General features: G+C 39.7%; 1 protein-coding gene across 3 annotated transcripts in view; it reads left to right on the top strand.

Moving 5' to 3' along the window:
• The window catches only part of map2k5 (mitogen-activated protein kinase kinase 5), a 78113-nt gene that overhangs the window by 11165 nt on the left and 44203 nt on the right, over positions 1-22745 (top strand). For all 3 annotated transcript variants that reach the window (XR_005636057.1, XM_039773507.1, XM_039773508.1), the window contains exon 4: positions 5388-5457. Coding sequence is in view for 2 of the 3 variants with exons in the window: in XM_039773507.1 (XP_039629441.1) it covers positions 5388-5457 (70 nt within the window). In the remaining variant the exon portion in view is untranslated. The remainder of the gene's footprint in view (positions 1-5387; positions 5458-22745) is intronic.

The raw sequence follows: 22745 nt of genomic DNA, 5'->3' as shown, positions 1-22745 counted from the left end.
CGTATTTGAATGCCTCTAGCCCTGGAGGAAAAGCAGCCACAAGTTCTTTGAAAGCTGCCTATTAATTTCATCATAAAGCATCAGACTTAAAAACATTTTAATGTGTAGGAGATTCTGTTTGCTGTTTTTTGTTACTGTCCACTAAATTAATTTCCTGTACATTTCTCCGCAGTGACTGGCTGAGATACAGTAGTAAGCGAAGCCCACTAGCTGCACGCATTGGTACTGCATGCTTTTGTCAGTGCAACATACGTAGATCTATTTATCTGTATCTATGTGTTAGTCTATCAATTTACATAGTCTGTCATTGCTTTTATGTATTGAAATTACACCACTGTTATAATGAACATATTGTCCCCAACTACAGTACTCCTAAGTGCACATAACTGTTAAGTGTGTGTGCTGAGCCTTATGATGATTCAGGCACAGAAAGCAAATGTTATGGCGAGAACTCTTTATGAAGGATGTCCGGGGATCTTTTATAACCACAGAGAGTCAGGACCTCGGTTTTATGTCTAATCTGAAGGATGACACCATTTTTACAGTACAGTGTGCCATATCACTGCCCTGGGGCATAGGAATCCACATTCAGACCACAGGTGAAAAGCCCCCTGCTGGTCTCTCCAACATCTCTTCCAGCAACAACCTCCCATCCAAGTGCTAGCTGGGCCGGAACATGCTTAGTGGTTTTGAAAACAAATCTTAAGAGTCGATGATGTATACGTATTCAAAATAATGAATTACCTTACAAATGAGTTAATGAACAAGAACCCAGGAGTACAGACAGAAACTGATTAAGGTAAATGTTTGCACAAATGTTAGAAATGCTCATTCTCAGGTGATGGAACTACAAGTTCTTGCTTGAGAGTGGTCATTCCACAGTTAGTGTTGCTCAGACCACACATCTTGTTGATTCTTGTCAGTTCACCTAAACCTCTTGAAAATGTTTGAATGTTTTGAGTTATTGCAGCCGCGATTGGCTGTTGGAGGCGCAGGATTTATGTTTTAAAGAGAAGGTGGACTTAATGTTTCTGCTGTGTGTTTTAGGTATATATGTGTGTATGTATATAATATATAAATATGTTTAGATGCACAGTCATTTAATATTGTGGTACAGTAGCCCAATGATTAGGACAGTTTCCTCGTGGATCCAGCATCCTTTGGGTCCAAATCTTGTGCCCAGTTGCAGTCTGTGTGCATCTTGCATGGTCTCCAAGCGTCTGATTTAGGATGATTATTTCCTTTTGTTTGGTTTTTAATGGGATAGACTGTGGCTAACAATATTCTTGAATTGAATTGCACATGTTTAAATAATGTGGTTATGTCATACATCTGCACACAGACATGCACATCCTGTAACAACTTAATACATACGATAGACATGCACATGTGGAGAGGCCACCATATCATTCCAACCCGTGTTAGTGGTTTTGTTTCTCCGTTTACATTCAGACAACCAGAAATTCATCTTGTCATGTGCTCTACCAGCTATTAAAAGTTTAACAAAGCAGTGCTTTCTGACCAATGTCATCTTTAGTACGTTCTGAAGTTTTAACAGATACTTGTTACATCCCACAGATGTTCAATTTGAATGTCGAATGATTGTCCGACCACTGACCTGCGTTAAGCTCACTTATTTGCCATACAGCATGGAGCAAAATCCTTTTGATATTGGCAATTTGCCATTAAATGACATGCCTTTATTATTGAAACCTGACTGGATGAGTCCCTGGGCTTGCTACATTAATATTTAAGCAGGAACTGCAATTTCTAAGGACAGAAAATAATTTTCTCTATTTCAGCTTACATAAAGTTAATGCAAACATACCATCTTGTTTTATTTCTAACATGCAAAACTTGTTTGGGTCACCCGTTGCAGTAGCCTGTGACGAGTTATAACGAGTTTTGCATTTTAGTATGCTTTTCTCTCAGTACCACCACTGTAATTGTATGTTAACTGCACAAGATGTATTCTTCTCCATTTGTGCTTTCAACAGATACCTGTTCTGAACCACTCTGCGTATCTCTGGGGCTTGTTCACGAATTCTGCTGGTTGCTGATGGCAAGGAGAGAGCCGAGCCAAAAGGCAAAGTTCTCCATTTACCAGTAAATCTACGTTCCTGCCCTCACCTATGGCCGTGAGCTTGGGTAGTGACCAAAAGAATTAGATTGTGGGTACAAAAGGCAGAAATAAGCTTCCTTCACAGGGTGTCTGGGCTCAGCCTTAGAGATAGGTTAAGGAGTGCAGACATTCACGAGGAGCTCAAAGTTGAGCTGCTGCTCATCTGCAATGAAAGGGGCCAGTTGAGGTGGTTCTGGCATCTGATTAAGATGATTCCTGGATGCCTCCTTGTTGGAGATGTTTCAGCACATCCAACCTGGAGAAGACCTTGGGGCAGACATAGGACAAACTGAGGAGATTACATCTTCCATCTCACCTGGAAACACCTCTGTAATACTCGTCTCACCCCCTCCCCATCCCCCGAGGCAAAGAAGCTGGAGAAGAAAGCAGGGTAAGGGGATATCTGTCCGTGTTTCCTTGCACTGCCGCCCCTCAACCCGGAAAAGATAAGCAGTAGAAAAAATAATGGATGCACCACAGGACCAGCTTTGATTGTATGTTTTTGTATGGAATAAAATTAATAATCCATGACTCTAATTTTCAGTTCAGTAGTAGGGATGCTCTTCTTGATTCATTGGTGGATATGTGTGAGTTTAAAGACACTTATAGTTAGTCTTTCTTGTTGTCCATTTGAACTGCACACACCTATTTACTTGCTTTAAACTTCTTGTTACTCCTATCATGCTGCTGGTTACTTTTGATTGGCAGCTGAATCTAATACAGTGTCTGCCTAATGTACATTTAATACACAGATACATGGAAGTGGTCTTGGAACCAAAACCAGCCAGTATGAACTATAAAGAGGCCAAAGTATACAGTACAAAAATGTGTTTTTGGAGCATAGTGTAGTGAAGAACACAGGAGAGGGAACAATAAAAGTACTGGCACAAGTACAAAAGAAATAAGTGGTGTGACAACCAGGGGATGTTCTCACCTACCCAACACAACAGGCACAAGTTCAAGCACAACACTTTTTTATTTTCATGGGGGGGACACTTTTCCTGCATTCCCCCTATAGAAAGCATGGTATCAAAGAACCAGTACAATCTAGCATACAGCAGTTTATCTCTTCTCTATCTCCAGTCTTTTCCGCCTCCACTCCTTCTCAACATCTTACTCCTGACTCTGGCTCTCTGGAGTGAGGCTGCTCCTATTGTAGAGCACCCAGATGTGCTCCTGGTGTACTGTAATCTCCTTCTGCCAACACTTCCATGTGTGTTGGCATTCAGCCCAATAGGGCTGAGCTTCCCAGCTTCAAACATGAGGCACTGTCCTAAGCCAAGGTGACTGCCCTCTGCTGTTCTGGTGAGAGTAATGCCCCACGCAAGCTTTCTCCGCCGGTTCTTCCTTAGAAGTCCCGGATGTCTGTTACAATAACAAAACTATGCAAAGCAGTCATTTTTTTAACTTGTGCATCTCCTTCACTTATTCTGTGCTCTATTCCTAATTGCATTTCAGTTTTTGGAGTGACCTAAGGAGTTTGTAAGCTATACTCCAAAATAACTTCTGGGTAAACTTTTTATAATCCCTTCTGGTTTTATGAATGCTTACTAGAACAGCCTTTTGCGATGCTGCTCCTTGTAGCAATAGTTATTCCTGCGGCCACCTTTTTCTAGGTCTGTGCCTAGGAATAAATACTTGAGGTGTGCTCATTCAGCACATGGTTTACCACCATCTTGTAGCCCTCCTTTCTCATCACTGTGTTTCTTATGTATATTATTAAAGTCCTGTGAGCCTAAAAGCTAGTTCACATTCGATGACTTTTCCAGCTGTTTGTCAGTTGTAGATAGATAGATAGATAGACAGATATATACTTTATTAATGCCAAGGGGAAGTTCACATACTCCAGCAGTTGCATACATAAAGAACAATATTAAATTAAAGAGTGATAAAAATCAGGTATAACAGACATTAACTTTGTATAATGTTAACGTTAAAGTTAGCCTTCAATTACATAGTTTTAGCGAGATAGAAGCAATCGGCAGTCTTTTATGTTTTACATACCATGTCAGTATGGGGAAAAATAAAAAAAAAAAGGGAGAGATTGTGACAGAACTTGCCATACCTGTTAATCATTCATGCAGCGACGGCAGCTTCAGGCAACACACTGTTGGCTGTCACATAAAGGGGTGCACACAACGGTGGTAGAAGGACAACACGCAGTCGCAAAATTGGACATGCTTAGCAATTTTCATTCATGTAAATTGCCAAAGTCCAGCAACTGTACCTGACAAGTGCGACATACATGACGATTAGAGGTTGTGTACTGTGACATTGGCATGATATTAACATTTCTTCTATTTTAAAGTGTTAATGTGATCACACACTTAATAGCATGCATTTACATGCATATTTGTGTGTATGTACGATGTATATACATGTATGTGTATATATGTAATATATGATGGACATATAATATAAAATCCAATGTATATATGTTTTGGTTTGTATTTGTGTATAAATACTGTTTGCTTTCTCCTTGCTATATACATTCACATGCTTATCCTTTCAAGAGGATCTGTCTTTCTCCATCGCCAATGTGTCTATAAAACCAAGCATTTCACATTTGTACTTGCTTGTACTCAAACCCTAGACACACACTTGCAGTCCAGGTTCTTCTGTGGTGCCTAAGGAGTGTTCATGCTATGACTGCAGAGTGTAATTAAGAGCAGCAGGATGGCTAGAGCAACTTGCTTGCCCACTCTGTATGTCACATCAGTACAAAGAGCGCTCTTGTGTTTTTGACAGCCGGTGATTGGAAAGCTGCTGGCAGGCGTTACAAGTGGCAGATCAATAGCTGGCAAATTTTCCATTAAAGAAAGATTAGCTGGACTCTGCTCCAAATAGCCGGTGGCATCTTAATTTGCTGTGGAGTCTCCAAGCCCCATGTAGCTCTGTTTAGGAACAGTTTCTTTTCCAGGCTGCTTGTTAACAATTACTATTTCTCAAAAATGCTGAGGTAGTACAGTATAGGGACAGAACAGGTGGTCTCATTATTATTGGAGTCCCTATCCTGGACACAATGGCCTCCAAGCTGATCATTACCTCTGATGTATGAATTTTTTACAGTAAAGCAAGAGTGTCAAGTCCTATAGGTCGCATGTATTGTCGTTTTGTGTTTGTTACATGTGGATGAGAAAACCATTTCTGGTGCCAGGTCACCTAAGTGTTGGGCAATATGTCAATCTCTTTGGTTTTTGAAACATGTGTTCCATGTTTGAATTTTCTGTTTTTTTTTTTTTGTTGTTGTTTCTTTTTTTTACAGTACACAAATGCTGTGGTGGAGCAGCAGATGAATGGCCAGCTCACAGAACCACTTCAGATATTTCCTAGAGGTAATTGGCATGCCAAACACTAAGCATGAATATAGCAATTTCCAGGAGGACATCCCCTGGTGTGTGTGTGTGTTTTTTTTTTAAATTCAGTATTTTGTTTGCTTGATACATTACCTTTTTTGAAAATTTCTACATTTGAGTCTGGGTTTAGTGTTCCCAGATTTTTTTTTCCAGGTTGTCCCCACAATTAAGGCAACTTTGTTCCAGGTCAGCTGATAACTGTGATCACTACTGCATAGACATTTTCATGTGTTTCAGTTACAGATGTGTGTTTGAGTCCCTTGTACTTTCTCTCCAAGTATCATATGGGCATGCAAATACTATGCATATCGGTGTATATGTTTACATGTGGGAAGCATTGAGACAATTTTGGCTTTGTTTTTTCAATGTGTTTACATGATTTAGTCATAATTTAACCACTTTTGGGTTGGTATGTATATGTCTGTATAATCAACTAAACAATGAATCTCTGAATCTGAAAGAAACCGGGCACTATTATAAGCATTTTGAAATGCTTGAAGCCTCTTGAGTTTAGCATGAAATTGGTCCAGTAGATTTTGCTATACATGGTTTTGTATTTTTGTGCACATTTCTGTAGCATATCTGGAGAAGGAGAAATATATATATATATATATATATATATATATATATATATATACACACACAACTCACCTAAAGGATTATTAGGAACACCATACTAATACGGTGTTTGACCCCCTTTCGCCTTCAGAACTGCCTTAATTCTACGTGGCATTGATTCAACAAGGTGCTGAAAGCATTCTTTAGAAATGTTGGCCCATATTGATAGGATAGCATCTTGCAGTTGATGGAGATTTGTGGGATGCACATCCAGGGCACAAAGCTCCCATTCCACCACATCCCAAAGATGCTCTATTAGGTTGAGATCTGGTGACTGTGGGGCCATTTTAGTACATGTTCAAGAAACCAATTTGAAATGATTCGAGCTTTGTGACATGGCGTATTATCCTGCTGGAAGTAGCCATCAGAGGATGGGTACCTGGTGGTCATGAGGGGATGGACATGGTCAGAAACAATGCTCAGGTAGCCCGTGGCATTTAAACAATGCCCAATTGGCACTAAGGGGCCTAAAGTGTGCCAAGAAAACATCCCCCACACCATTACACCACCACCACCAGCCTGCACAGTGGTAACAAGGCATGATGGATCCATGTTCTCATTCTGTTTATGCCAAATTCTGACTCTACCATTTGAATGTCTCAACAGAAATCGAGACTCATCAGACCAGGCAACATTTTTCAAGTCTTCAACTGTCCAATTTTGGTGAGCGCGAATTGTAGCCTCTTTTCCTATTTGTAGTGGAGATGAGTGGTACCCGGTGGGGTCTTCTGCTGTTGTAGCCCATCCGCCTCAAGGTTGTGCGTGTTGTGGCTTCACAAATGCTTTGCTGAATACCTCGGTTGTAACGAGTGGTTATTTCAGTCAAAGTTGCTCTTCTATCAGCTTGAATCAGTCGGCCCATTCTCCTCTGACCTCTAGCATCAACAAGGCATTTTCGCCCACAGGACTGCCGCATACTGGATGTTTTTCCCTTTTCACACCATTCTTTGTAAACCCTAGAAATGGTTGTGCGTGAAAATCCCAGTAACTGAGCAGATTGTGAAATACTCAGACCAGCCCGTCTGGCACCAACAACCATGCCACGCTTGAAATTGATTAAATCACCTTTCTTTCCCATTCTGATATTCAGTTTGGAGTTCAGGAGATTGTCTTGACCAGGACCACACCCCTAAATGCATTGAAGCAACTGCCATGTGATTGGTTGATTAGATAATTGCATTAATGAGAAATTGAACAGGTGTTCCTAATAATCCTTTAGGTGAGTGTGTACAGTAATCCCTCCTCGATTGCGGTGGTTGCGTTCCAGACCCCCCCGCGATAGGCGAAAATCCGCGAAGTAGAAACCATATGTTTGTATGGTTATTTTTATATATTTTAAGCCCATATAAACTCTCCCACACTGTTTATAAATATTCCCTGCACAGTTATACAGCATAATCCCTTTGTATTCTCTTAGATATTAGGTAAGATTCATTGAAATTATGTATATAAACACACTGTTTATATACAGTAAAACCTAAATATTATTTTAAAGATATTGAGTGTCTCCGATATCACATATGTTACAGCCATTACGATAGACAGGCCACCAGCAATAAATACATACAATGCAAGAAAAATAGTATACAGTAAATGTGTGTACAGTGACACTAAACGTACGTACATGTACTAAGTACTGTAAGTAGAAAATTAATTATGGTTACTCACCAACAATGACACGATGACTTGTCCGATAACAATGAGTTTAATTTTACTGCACAACAAAGGAGAGCGTTACAGCTCTTCCAAAGTAGCCACTTCAGGCGATTGTGTAGCACTACCGTTGATCTTCTTCTGGCAGTCTTCAATCCAAATCCCTAAAGCAGATTCCATCCAGACTACTGCCTTATTACATCCACTTACAACTTGTTTTGCACCCTGGTTAAAAGGACACTGCGGCCGTAGATCTTATATTCCTTTCCTACTTTTTAAATAAAAAGAATCATAGCCTTCAACAAATCCAAAGCGTTTACCTTTTCGGCAATTGTTAACATCTTCCGTTTGTGCTTGGGCATGGCCCCTGAAGCAGTAGCAGATCGTTTTGGAGCCATAATGAAGGGCTTAACTATGCACAAAGATAAACACAAAAGAGCACAACTCTTTACACAGAGAAACACGTTGATGCTGAATGAGCGAGACGAGACTTCCTGGTTAACACTGCATTCAGCAGGCAGGAACTTAACTGCGTGCTCTGATTGGTTAGCTTCTCAGTCATCCGCCAATAGCGTCCCTTGTATGAAATCAACTGGGCAAACCAACTGAGGAAGCATGTACAGGAAGTAAAAAAGACACATTGTCTGCAGAACCCGCAAAAAATTTGCGTTATATATTTAGTTATGCTTTCATATAAAATCCGCGATAGAGTGAAGCCGCGAAAGTGTGTGTATGTATATGTAAAAAGTATGTGAACCCTTTAGAATTATCTGGTTTGCTGCATGAATTGGTCATAAACAGTGATGTGATCTTCATGCAAGTCACAGGTACTGATACAGTATACACAATGAGCTTAAGCCAAAGACACAAACAAAATTCTACTCTTTCATGTCTTTATTTATTAGTGGAAAAATGAACTTTGGGATTTAATAATTGGTTGATCCTCCTTTGGCAGCAATCACCTCAACCAGACACTTCCTGTAACTGCAGATCAGACCAGCACATCGTGCGGGGGGAATTTTAGCCCATTCTTCCCTACAGTGACTGCCTTAACTCTTCCATATTATTTGGTTGTCTTCTGTGAATGGCTCTCCAAGTCATTCCACAGCATCTCAATAGGATTGAGATCTGGGCTCTGACTGGGCCACTCCAGAAGGCGGAGTTGTTCTTCTGAAGCTATTGTGCTCTAGATTTGCTGTGATGTTTGGGGTCATTGTCCTGTTGCATCACCCAGCCTCTTCTGAGCTTAAGTTGACAGACAGACACCCTCACATTATCCTGCAGAATTTCTTGATAAACTTGTGAATTAATTTTCCCCTCAGTGAAGGCAAGCTGTCCAGGCCCTGATGCACCAAAGCAGGCCCAAATCATGATGTTCCCTCCACCATACTTTACTGTAGGGATTATGTTTTGATGTTGATATGCAGTGCCCTTTTTACGCTAAATGAAGTTCTGCTTGTTCCTCCCAAATAGTTCAATTTTGGTTTCATCACTCCACAAAACATTTTTCAAGTGCTGTTTCGCAAACTTCAGCCATTCAGCAGTGTTCTTTTTCGATAGCAGTGGCTTCCTTTTTGGTGTCCTGCCACGGACTCCTTTCTTGTTCAATGTTTTGCGTATATTTGACTCATGAACAGAGATGTTAGCCAGTTCTAATGACTTATTCAAGTCCTTTGCTGTCACTGTAGGATTTTTCTTTACCTCATTGCTGACTTTGCGTTGTGCTATTGGGGTCATCTTGGCAGGGCGTGACCACTTCTAGGCAGAGTAGCCACAATACCAAATTGTCTCCATTTATAGACAAATTGCCTAACAGTAGACTGATGAATATCTGAAATCTTTGAGATGACTTTGTAACCCTTTCCAGCCTTATGTAGATTAACAATTCTTGATCGTAGCTCTTCTGTGCAAGGCATGATTCCCATCTGGATATGCTTCTTATCAAAAGCTCAAACTTTATTGTGCTTTTTATCAATCAAAGTAATTCTAGGTCACACCTCTGAACTCATTTAATTAAATGGACTCCAGGTGTGCTGAATTCTAACTGCAATGAGCTTAGGGTTCACTTAATTTTTCCAACTTTCAGTTTCACAGTTTGAATGATTTATTCAATATGGTCAAAAATTCTCTGAAAATAGGTGTATCTTTAAGTTATAGGAGACTGTGTTTGTTCATTATTGTGACTGACATGATATGACCATGTTTTATATGAGAATTAGACATAAATATAGATAATTTTTAGGGGTTTACATACTTTTTACTTTGACATATATACACTGTGTGCACAATTATTAGGCAAGTGAGTATTTTGACCATATCATCATTTTTAATGCGTATATTCCAACTCCAAGCTGTATTAACTTAAATGCTTATTGGATTTAAGCACGTCAGGTGATGTGTATTTGTGTAATGAGGGAGGGTGTGGCCTAAGGAGATCAACACCCTATATCAAGGTGTGCAGAATTATTAGGCAGCTAGTTTTCCTCAGGCAAAATGGGCCAAAAAAGAGATTTAACTGACTCTGAAAAGTCAAAAATTGTAAAAAGTCTTTCAGAGGGATGCAGCACTTTTGGAATTGCTAAGATATTGGTGTGTGATCACAGAACCATCAAACATTTTGTTGCAAATAGTCAACAGGGTCGCAAGAAACGTGTTGAGAACAAAAGACACAAATTAGCTGCCAAAGATTTGAGAAGAATCAAACGTGAAGCTACCAGGAACCCATTATCCTCCAGTACTTTCATATTCCAGAGCTGCAACCTACCTGGAGTGCCCAGAAGTACAAGGTGTTCAGTGCTCAAAGACATGGCCAAGGTAAGGAGGGCTGAAACCCAACCACCACTGAACAAGAAACATAAGTTGAAACGTCAAAACTGGGCCAAGAAATATCTGAAGACAGATTTTTTCAAAGGTTTTATGGACCGATGAGATGAGAGTGACTCTTGATGGACCAGATGGATGGACCTGTGGATCAGTAATGGGCACAGAGCTCCACTCCAACGTGGAGGTGGGGTACTGGTATGAGCTGGTATTTTAAAGATGAGCTAGTTGGACCTTTTGCATTGAAGATGAACTCAAAATCAACTCCCAAACCTACTGCCAGTTTTTCGAAGACACTTTCTTCAAACAGTGATACAGGTAAAAGACCATGATTTTTATGCAGGCCAATGCTCCATCACTTGCATCGAAGTTCTCCACTGTGTGGCCAGCCAGTAAAGGCCTTAAAGATGAAGGAATAATGACATGGCCCCCCCTTCCTCATCTGACATAAACCCTATCGAGAACTTGTGGGCACTTCTTAAACGCTAGATTTACGGGGGAGAAAAACAATACACCTCTCTGAAGAGTGTCTGGGAGGCTGTAGTCACTGCTCCACAAAAGCTGATCGTCAACAGATCAAGAAACTGACAGACTCCATGAATGGAAAGGCTTATGACTGTTATTGGAAAGAAGGGTGGCTATATTGGTCATTGATTGATTGATTTATTTTTTTGAAATGTCAGAGATGTTTATTTGTAAATTTTGAGGTGTTTGTTTATTATTCTCACTATAACAGATGAAAATAAACAAGTGAGATGGGAAAATTTTCATTTTTCCTTTAGTTGCATAATAAATCTGCACACTAATAGTTGCCTAATAATTGTGCGCACATATGTATTCCCCTGATGATGTTCACACTCACATTTCCGTTGTGAAACATTCAGGTTTCAGGTTTATTAACATTTTGGATTGACTGATAGCACTGTGTTTGTTCCATATTAAAATTAATCCTCAAAAATACAACTTGCCTAATAATTCTGCACTCCCTGTATATGTATGTGTGTATGTATGTGTGTGTGTGTGTGTGTGTGTGTGTGTGTGTGTGTATATCTATACTAATAAAAGGCAAAGCCCTCACTCACTCACTCACTCACTCACTGACTCATCACTAATTCTCCAACTTCCCGTGTGGGTGGAAGGCTGAAATTTGGCAGGTTCATTCCTTACAGCTTCCTTACAAAAGTTGGGCAGGTTTTATATCGAAATTCTACGCGTAATGGTCATAACTGGAAGCAGTTTTCTCCATTTACTGTAATGGAGATGAGCTTCAACGCCGTGGGGCGGTGTTTCGTGTGACATCATCACGCCTCCCGTAATCACGCAGTACATAGAAAACCAGGAAGACCTCAAAAAAGCACTGAAGAAAACATGCATTATATAATTGAGAAGGCAGCGAAACAATAAGAAGCGAGCGAGTGACATATACAACCATATTCATGAGTTCTGCTACTTCGGAAACAAAGCACGATGTAAACCTACACTTTAAATTAAGTTCATAGACAGGCTGCGCTGGCGTTTGTAATTTAGTGCCTGCCCATATAAGGCCGTCCGTCAGCGGCAATCCAATAGCAAACTGCCACGGGTAAATATTCACGGGTGAAGGACTGTGCTTATGGAGAGGAAGATGAGATGGTCAGGGTGGTGTTTGACACAAACTCAGCGAAACTGCGAGAGAAAGTTTTAAGTGCCAGGACTAAGGTAACATTAAATACAGCCATGGACATAGCACGAGATGGCACCAGCACAGCTGGGAACCTTCGATGCATGTACACCGAGTGGCTCACGTGAACTGACGCAGTGCACAGATAAAAGCAACAGTTCCAAAGAGCTGAACAAAACCGAATTACACAATTGAAAAGGCAGCAAAAATATGAAGCGTCTGATACAGCATATTCATAAATCCAGCTACTGCGGAAACAAAGCACACGGTGGAAAAAGTCAATGTCCCGCTAAAGGAAGACAGTGTAAAAAACCCGTGCATGCAGTGTGTCAGGTCTCAGATAAAGAAGAAGACGAGCTGTTTATTGATGCAGTAAGAAACGAATCGATGAATGAAACCTGTCATCTTTACAACGATTGACAAACACGGAATGTAACTTGAACACAACACATCCTACAAATACGAACCTGATTGAAAGAAATAATGATAATCAAATCCTTGATGACAGCAACACTCAGTAACACTCACAAAACAAATACTGTATATTGACAGTCATGTTACGTTATTTTTAAAATGTTCCCTTTTCTTTTCTAGCTTTTTAACACACTACTTCTCCTGCGATCGCGGGTATATATATATGTATATATATATCCCGATCTACATACTCGAATAATGGATACTTTATTCGCCATCAATGATTGTTTTGGTAAAGCCATACTCAGTGTATTCATTAGATGAACGGTAAAAAGTAAGAGCGAGGGAGGATGACTTATTGAGGCATGCAGGCTGTAGTGCGTCAACTCTATCTGAATTGCGATCACATTTGAAAAATATATCTTTTCAAGTTCTATTTAGTCCATATGTGTCAAACTCAAGGGCAGGGCCACATCCGCCCGTGTGTAATTATATCCAGCCCGCGAGATCATTTTATATACTGTATTATTGTTATTAATGGCCGGGTATATGAAGCGCTGGTAACACAATAAACTACAGATCCCATAATGCAGCGCTTCAGCTGCCTTGCCGAACACTTACGCGTTAATCAAGTCTAGCTTATGATGCTGCAAGTTATTGCGAAGCTAGCTCACACGATGCTGAAGAGAAAAGTTGATTCTGAAAATAGAGCCTTTAAAAACCGATGGGAGGCTGAGTATATGTTTACTGAACCCGTGTGTCTCATTTGTGGAGCTAATGTGGCTGTAATTACAGAATTTAATCTAAGACGGCACTATGAGACAAAACATCAGGGAGTTCTGTGTTGTGGAGATTCTCAGGATGGATTGCAGGTGCTCATCAGTGAGGCTGAAAGACCTGAATGCAATGCAGAAGATACAGAAAGCAGAAGAATTAAATAAGAATCTGACACTTCAGCGGACGTTTTACCCTGCACAATCACAAAGTGATTTCAAGTGAAGTTGCTTTTATGGGAGACACAAATGCACCAGTGCAACTTTCCCTGTTGCCAAGTAATGTTAAACCAAGTCGTCACTACGGTGTTCCCAAATCGCACTTTGCTGATAAACCGGCGCACTGAGTTTGCACGGCGCTTTGGTGACTTTGAAGAACAAAAAAAGTCCGTCTACATGCGGCTCGAACCTTGTGCATGTTTGGTAGCACATATCTGTGTGAGAAGCTCTTCTCAGTGATAAAGACTAACAAAACAGCACACAGGAGTCGCCTCACTGATGAGCACCTGCAATCCATCCTGAGAATCTCCACAACACAGAACCTCACACCAAACATAAACGAACCTGTTGCCAAAAATAGATGCCAGGCGTCCAGCTCTAAAATGACATATGAGCAAAGACAACTGAATGATTTGATTTGTTATTGCTGAAAGGAACACATTTTATTTATATTTCCAGGTTTTGTTATGCAGCATGTTCATATTTGAATTTGTATAATTTTGAAAGGATATATTTTTATGGAGAGCAAAATCTTTTGGGATATTTAAAATCTAAGTTTATTTTTTATATAAATTTACATAAGAGTAAAGAAATTTGAATGTTTGTTCTTTTATTTAAGGTTTGAGTTGATTTATTCACGAATAATATTCCTGTCTGTTTTTACCATTCCTACCAAAGATATTTCTGTTGACTAAATAAAAATTCCTTCTATTTAAAATTTAAATAGAACTTGAACAAATCTGATAGTTCATAATATCCACACAGACTTGCACGTAAGAGGGGAGTTATCCGTTTTAACAAGCAGCGTATTGCACTGATACGAAATAGCTGTCTGTGTATATATGTAGATATGTATGTATATGTATGTATATATATGTTTGTATATATGTGTATATGTATCGATATGTGTATATATATGTGTGTGTGTGTGTAAATATATATATATATATATATATATATATATATATATGACAGCAACACTCATCACTCACAACAGTGACAAAACAATTACATTGACAATCATGTTAGGTTATTTTCAAAATGTTTCCTTTTCTTTTCATTGCTTCTTCAACACACTACTTCTCCAAGTGAGCTTGGTATTTTGCTAGTGTGTATATATATATATATATATATATATATATATATATATATATATATAATTCATTAAGACCATGCAAGCAAGACACATAATTGCTAAGGAAGGAAGAGAAGGTAAAAGTAAGCGATCGAAACGAAGATGGACATTGTATGGAAATATCTCCTCCCTTACTGCAGCCCAAAGATGTCAAATTAAATGGTGAGTACAGTATGAAATTGTTTCTAGAATAGAATGCCTTTTATTGTCACTATACGCATCTACAATGAGATTAAAAGCAGCTCCTTCAGTGCAGAAAAAAGTTCTGTATAGGGCTTGTATGGTTGTTTTTTAGCTTTAGCATACGCGGATCTGCGGCCCTGCTTCTGCTTTCTTTCCCTCCTCCGTCTGTGTTGTCTCCTAGACCCAACAACAATCCACGGAGAGCCCGCTGGTCTCGCTATGTTGTCTGGGATGTTGTGCGTGTGATGAAAAACACTCGAAACAGATGTCTGGCTCTGGACACCGATGTCTATAAGGTTCTGAATGGTGTAGCGGATGTTCGCCAAACCAATCGTGCACAAACAAGGACAAAAAAAAGTACACAAACAACAAAAAAGTGCACTGAAAAGGAGAGCCCTGAGCCGCTGCGACCATGCGTGCCGCCATGCTCCTAATCGAAGTAGGCTTGGCACTTTTCATAACTTTTTGGTTAGTACATTAGAAAACTTATTGGTGTTTTGGTAAATTATGCACATTATATTATATATCAAAAATGCCGGCAGTCTCAAATTTTCGCCGATAAACATATATGTAATTTAGTAGGTAGAGAAGGGGTTCGGCTAATATACCGGGTCGGCCTGTATTCCGGGATCTACGGTATGTCGTTTTATCATAAATACGCGTGGCATCATTTTTTGGCAACGAGTTTGTTTGTTTGCTGTGAGGTTCTGTGTTGTGGAGATTCTCAGGATGGACTGCAGATGCTCATCAGTGAGGCGACTGCTGTGTGCTGTTTTGTTAGTCGTCATGACTGAGAAGAGCTTCTCACACAGATATGTGCTACCAAACATGCACAAGGTTCGAGCCACATGTAGACGGAGCTGGTGCATTTGTGCGGGAATGGAGTGAATAAACTGTGCGGGCTGTGCAGTATCAAACTTTGCCTTCAGTGTGCCATTACACTGCAGCTCAATCACTTCCATCTGAATCTGCACAGGTGCAGTTTCCACATCGACGGCAAATGGGTTTCGAAACAACTCAAAATTCTTTTTTTGTTCTTCAAAGTCACCAAAGCGCTGTGCGAACTCAGTGCGCAGTGCTGTCAGTTTATCAGCAAAGTGCGTATTTGGGAACACCGTTGTGCCGATTTGGTTCAACATTACTTGGCAACAGGGAAAGTGGGGCAAGTTGCACTTGGTGCATTTGTGTCTCCCATAAAAGTAGCTTCACTTGAAATCACTTTGTGATTTTGCACGGGTAAAAACGTCTGCTGAAGTGTCAGATTCTTCTTTAACTCTTCTGCTTTCTGTATCTTGTGCATTGCATTCAAGTCTTTCAGGTTATCTTGATGTTTTGTCTCATAGTGCCGTCTTAGATTAAATTCTGTAATTACAGCCACATTAGCTCCACAAATGAGACACACGGGTTTACCGGCAATGTCAGTAAACATATACTCAGCCTCCCATCGGTTTTTAAAGGCTCTATGTTCAGAATCACCTTTTCTCTTCGGCATCGTGTGGGCTAGCTTCTCAATAACTTGCAGCATCATAAGCTAGACTTGATTAACGCGGTAAGTGTTCGGCAAGGCAGCTGAAGCGCTGCATTATGGGATCTGTAGTTTATTGTGTTACCAGCGCTTCATATCCCCGGGCTTTAATAACAATAATACAGTATATAAAATGATCTCGGGGCGGATTTAATTACACGCCGGGCCGGATGTGGCCCGTGGGCCTTAGGTTTGACACATATGGACTAAATAGAACTTGAAAAGATATATTTTTTCGAATGTGATCGCGCAATTCAGATCGAGTTGACGCGAACTACAGTACATCGAGCCCGCGTGCTATTGTGGTTTTGCCTGCGTGCCTCAAGAAGTTACCCTCCCCTCGCTCTTACTTTTTTACCGTTCATCTAATGAATACACTGAGTATGGCTTTACCAAAACAATCATTGATCTCGAATAAAGTATCCATTATTCATAAAGCTTCAATTGGTGATCTGTCTTTCTGCGTTAACCGCATATTTTTCATACGTCTCAAACCAAGGGATGCGAAGGTAAAATGAATAAAAATGCGTGCGTACATCCTCAGTGCATCCCCTCTCGGGAATTGAACCTCGGACGTCAGCGCTAGAGGCGAAGCCTCTACTATTGCCCCAAGGCGTGTGGTTTGTCTATTTCAACGTAACAGTGTAATTCGGTTTTTGTTCAGCACTCTTTGGAACTGTTGCTTTTTGTCTGCGCTGCGTCAGTTCATGTGAGCCGCTGAATATAGGGTTTTATATGTCACTCGCTTCGCTTCTAATTGTTTCGCTGCCTTCTTAATTATATAATGCATGTTTTCTGAAGCGCTTTTTGGAGCTCTTCCTGGTTTTCTACGTACTGCGTCATTACGTGAGAGGCATGATGATGTCACACGAAACTCCGCCCCCCACGGCTTTCGAGCTCAACTCCATTACAGTAAATGGAGAAAAATAGCTTCTAGTTATGACCATTATGCGTAGAATTTCAAAATGAAACCTGCCCAACTTTTGTAAGGAAGCTGTAAGGAATGAGCCTGCCAAATTTCAGCCTTCTACCTACACGGCAAGTTGGAGAATTAGTGATGAGTCAGTCAGTCAGTCAGTCAGTGAGGGCTTTGCCTTTTATTAGTATATAATACTACTTCCCATGTAGGTAGAAAGCTGAAATTTGGCAGGTTTATTCCTTACAGCTTACTTACAACAGTTAAGCAGGTTTCATTTCGAAATTCTACACGTAACGGTCATAACGGTCGATAACGCTCGACAACGTCCGCCATCTTGAACTTTCTTATTTATGGCCCCATCTTCATGAAATTTGGTAGGCGGCTTCCCTGCACTAACCAAAACCGATGTACTGTACTTATTTCGTGGTATGACGCAATTGTCGGCCGCCATATTGAATTTTCCATCGTCACCAATTTTCAAACTTCCCGTGTAGGTAGAAGGCTGAAATTTGGTACTTATTTCGGTGGTATGATGCCACTGTTGGCCACCACATTGAACTTTTAACGGAAACCGATGTCTGTACTTATTTCATTGGTATGACACAACTGTCGGCCGCCATATTGAACTTTCCAACGTCACTAATTCTCCAACTTCCCGTGTATGTAGAAGGCAGGATCATTCCTTACAGCTTACTTAAAACAATTAAGCAGGTTTCATTTTGAAATTCTATGCGTAACGGTCAACAACGTCCACCATGTTGAACTTTCTTATTTATGGCCCCATCTTCTCGAAATTTGGGGACCGAGGAGACCAGTTTGTCAAGTTTAGAAATAGGAATGCTCTCCTATTCTTGTCTAATACAGGCCTCTAACTGTTCAATCGTCTTGGGCCTTCTTTGTCGCACCTTCCTCTTTATGATGCGCCAAATGTTCTCTATAGGTGAAAGATCTGGACTGCAAACTGGCCATTTCAGTACCCGGATCCTTCTCCTACGCAGCCATGATGTTGTGATTGATGCAGAATGTGGTCTGGCATTATCTTGTTGAAAAATACAGTGTCTTCCCTGAAAGAGATGACGTCTGGATGGGAGCATATGTTGTTCTAGAACCTGAATATATTTTTCTGCATTGATGGTGCCTTTCCAGACATGCAAGCTGCCCATGCCACACGCACTCATGCAACCCCATACCATCAGAGATGCAGGCTTCAGAACTGAGCGTTGATATCAACTTGGGTTGTCCTTGTCCTCTTTGGTCCGGATGACATGGCGTCCCAGATTTCCAAAAAGAACTTTGAATCGTGACTCGTCTGACCACAGAACAGTCTTCCATTTTGCCACACTCCATTTTAAATGATCCCTGGCCCAGTGAAAACGCCTGAGCTTGTGGATCTTGCTTAGAAATGGCTTCTTCTTTGCACTGTAGAGTTTCAGCTGGAAACGGCGGATGGCACCGTGGATTGTGTTCACTGACAATGGTTTCTGGAAGTATTCCTGAGCCCATTCTGTGATTTCCTTTACAGTAGCATTCCTGTTTGTGGTGCAGTGTTGTTTAAGGGCTCGAGATCACGGGCATCCAGTATGGTTTTACGCCTTGACCCTTACGCGACAGAGATTGTTCCAGATTCTCTGAATCTTCGGATGATGTTATGCACAGTTGATGATGATAGATGCAAAGTCTTTGCAATTTTTCGCTGGGTAACACCTTTCTGATATTGCTCCACTATCTTTCTGCAACATTGTGGGAATTGGTGATCCTCTACCCATCTTGGCTTCTGAGAGACACTGCCACTCTGAGAAGCTCTTTTTATACCCAATCATGTTGCCAATTGACCTAATTAGTGTTAATTGGTCTTCCAGCTCTTCGTTATGCTCAAATTTACTTTTTCCAGCCTCTTATTGCTACTTGTCCCAACTTTTTTGGGATTTGTTGACACCGTGAAATTTTGAATCAACATATTTTTCCTTTAAAATGATACATTTACTCGGATTAAACATTTGATCTGTCATCTACGTTCTATTACAAATAAAATATTGACATTTGCCATCTCCACATCATTGCGTTCAGTTTTATTCACAATTTGTTTAGTGTCCCAACGTTTTTGGAATCCGGTTTGTATGTATATATATGTGTATATATGTGTGTGTGTGTGTGTGTGTGTGTATATATATATGTAGATATGTATGTATATATATGTATGTATATGTATATTAGGGCTGGGCGATTTTTTTCGATTTTTTCGATTAATTCGAATTTACGTTTTAAGACGATTTATTTTTTTATTAAATCGAGGTATAGCGATTTTTTAATAAAAAATTAGATACATTGTAATTGCATCTATGGCAGAATAATTAAGAGGCTTGTCCGACTCCGAACACATGATGGCGCGCCTAATTAACCTCTCACCTGTGAGTACAGTGCTCTATGAAGGAACGTAATAGGCTACAGAAATAATACCATAGAGATGGACGGCTCTTCACGTCAGGATGACCTTGTGCCAAAGAAAGGTAGTAACGGTTTCCTCTGTGGTTTGGGAATGGTTCGATTCGAGAGTTCAGACGTCGAACAAACTTTTGTCAAATGCAAAATATGCAGAAAGTCAGTTTCAACCGGCAGTGGCAGCACCACTAATTTATTCCAACATTTGCGACAAAGGCACCAAGCTGAATGGGAAGAATACTCAAAGTTAAGAGATGAAAACAAGCCAAATCCAAGTGCGAAAGGTCCACCTAAATTGCAAAACGCCTGATGTCATTAGCGGTATAATTTTCCAATTCCGTTCCATACGACAAAAAGGGCCCCGATGGAAAGAAATGACAGATGCTGTGGCATTTCATATCGCTAAGGACATGGTTCCCATATACACCATCGAAAAGCCAGGGTTCACAAAAATGCTACACACTGCTGATCCAAGATAAAAGTTGCCGAGCCGCAAATATTTCAAAGACGTAGCTATTCCCCGAATGTACACTGAAACACGTGAAAAAGTAGCGGAGCAGCTTGAAAGGGCATCTTTTTTTTCTATGACGACTGACCTGTGGAATAGTCGTACTCTTCAGCCTTACATGAGCCTTACAGCCCATTATGTTGACGTAGAATGGAAACTGCGAAGTTTTTGCCTTCAGACATGTTATTTTCCTGACGATCACACTGGGGAAATAATTGGTCATGGGCTTAAAGATGCACTGGCGTCTTGGAAGCTTGTGGAGGATCGACAGGTGTGCGTGACCACTGACAGTGGAACGAGCATGATCAAAGCAATGAAGATGAACGACTGGACCCATCTTCAGTGCTTTGGACATCGTCTTTACAATGCCATTGGTAAGTATGATTAATAATTCAAGCATTAAAATCGCAGTTATTCAGATGTTATTTCATTAATAGCTGAAATGATGATGATGATTATTATTGTTTTGCTTTTGTAATAACAGTGCCAATCACTTAACATGAGTTTGTTGGTTATAGATTCATATTCTGCAGTTATGAAGGAGAAAGCTCTTTACAATATTTCTGTCAAAGTACAATGAACTGCTATTTCAAATCTTTTTTTTTGTTTGTTTTTTGTTTACTGTTGAAAATTTGCGTTGACTGATGTAATGTTTACATTGGTTAAAATGGTTATTTTCTTACTATATATTCAGAAGTATTTAATGTTTAATTCAAATTGCACAATATTTACTTTCATATTTCATTCAAATCTTCTGCAAAGATATTTAACTCGTGAATTTGTTTTACATTTATTTACACCTTGTTGACCAATTTATGTATGGCATGGCCATTAAAATACAATGTTCCTTAACCAGATGGTTTTTCAAGTTACTTATAAAGAGAATGTTACTTAAGTCATGTTGTTGTAATGTTTTAAGTTGACTAGTTACACAATAAAAAAAATCGAAATCGTGAATCGGTCAAACTTTATGAAAAAACCTAGATTTTTTTTTTGCCTTATTGCCCCATATATATGACAGCAACACTCATCACTCACAACAGTGACAAAACAATTACGTTGACAATCATGTTACGTTATTTTCCAAAATGTTTCCTTTTCATAACTTCTTTAACACACTACTTCTCCAGCTGCGAAGCATGGCTATTTTGCTATATCATATACATATATATATGTGTGTGTGTGTGTGTGTATATATATATATATATATATATATATATATATATATATATATATATATATACACATACACTATATACACACACATATATATATGTGTATATAGTGTATGTGTATATATATATATATATATATATGTGTGTATATAGTGTATGTGTATATATATATGTGTGTGTGTGTGTGTGTGTGTGTGTGTGTGTGTGTGTGTATATATATATATATATATATATATATATATATATATATATATATATATATATATATAGATAGATAGATAGATAGATATATAGATAGATATTTATATATAGGAGGTATATATGTGTGTGTGTGTGTGTGTTTTGTTCTAAATTGTTAAATAATGATCAGCAATATATTACTGCAAATGTGACAGCCTTATGTATAGAAAGTCATGCAATGGGTGCATTAGATTTCTTTTTCTTCCACTCTGATACCCCATGTATCTCTGACCTGTTCATTTAGAAAGGCCTCTATGGATTCCTGTTATAGCTTTACCCACATTTATTGTTTACCCTTGATTTCTCTTAAGTGCAATCCTGACCAAAAGTGGTGTCCCATCAGTAGCTGTCTTCTGCTCAGACAGGTGTTCCCTTGTCTCTGAATTTTGTCTTGACCAGTGAATTCCTGCAGCTGTGTACTTGCCTAAAAACGGATTTTTCAGGGACTCATGTCCTTTCTATAGAGTTTTTTTTTCCCCTCTGAAATCATTGGATTTTAAGGTTGTTGGAAGTATTATAGCAGAGCGGTGTTTTTGAATCTGTCTAGTTGTTGTCTATCCAAGAAAAGTGATTTCCAAGTTCCCATTCAATTTGTTTTATACAGTGAGTCTCTCCAGAGAGACTTTTCTGGATCCCAGTCGGAACAGACTTTACATTGCTGTTTTTCTGTTGGAATGTGACCGTGCTGGGCCAGAATAAAACTTCACAAGCTGTCCAGACTGCTGTCTTGTAGATGTTGAGCCATCCAGCGCCAAGGTGAAGGTGGAGTAGTGGGGGGGAATATACATGTGCATCAAGAAAGGAAATCACATTCTTTACTCCAAGACAATCAATCAAAATTGACGGCTCCTTTAACATACAATTTGCTGGATGTTGTACTTTGGAAATGAGTACAGACTGTAACATGCATTTGCCATCTTTTTATTTGTGGCACGTCTCGCACTGCGGCGTTCTGGAGCTGAAGGCCGCCTGATCATGAGCTTTCC

Source organism: Polypterus senegalus, chromosome 12 (genome assembly GCF_016835505.1).
Source record: "Polypterus senegalus isolate Bchr_013 chromosome 12, ASM1683550v1, whole genome shotgun sequence".
NCBI lineage: Eukaryota > Metazoa > Chordata > Cladistia > Polypteriformes > Polypteridae > Polypterus > Polypterus senegalus.
The sequence above is the reverse complement of the archived record's forward strand: the minus strand, read 5'-3'. Positions and strand labels throughout refer to the sequence as shown.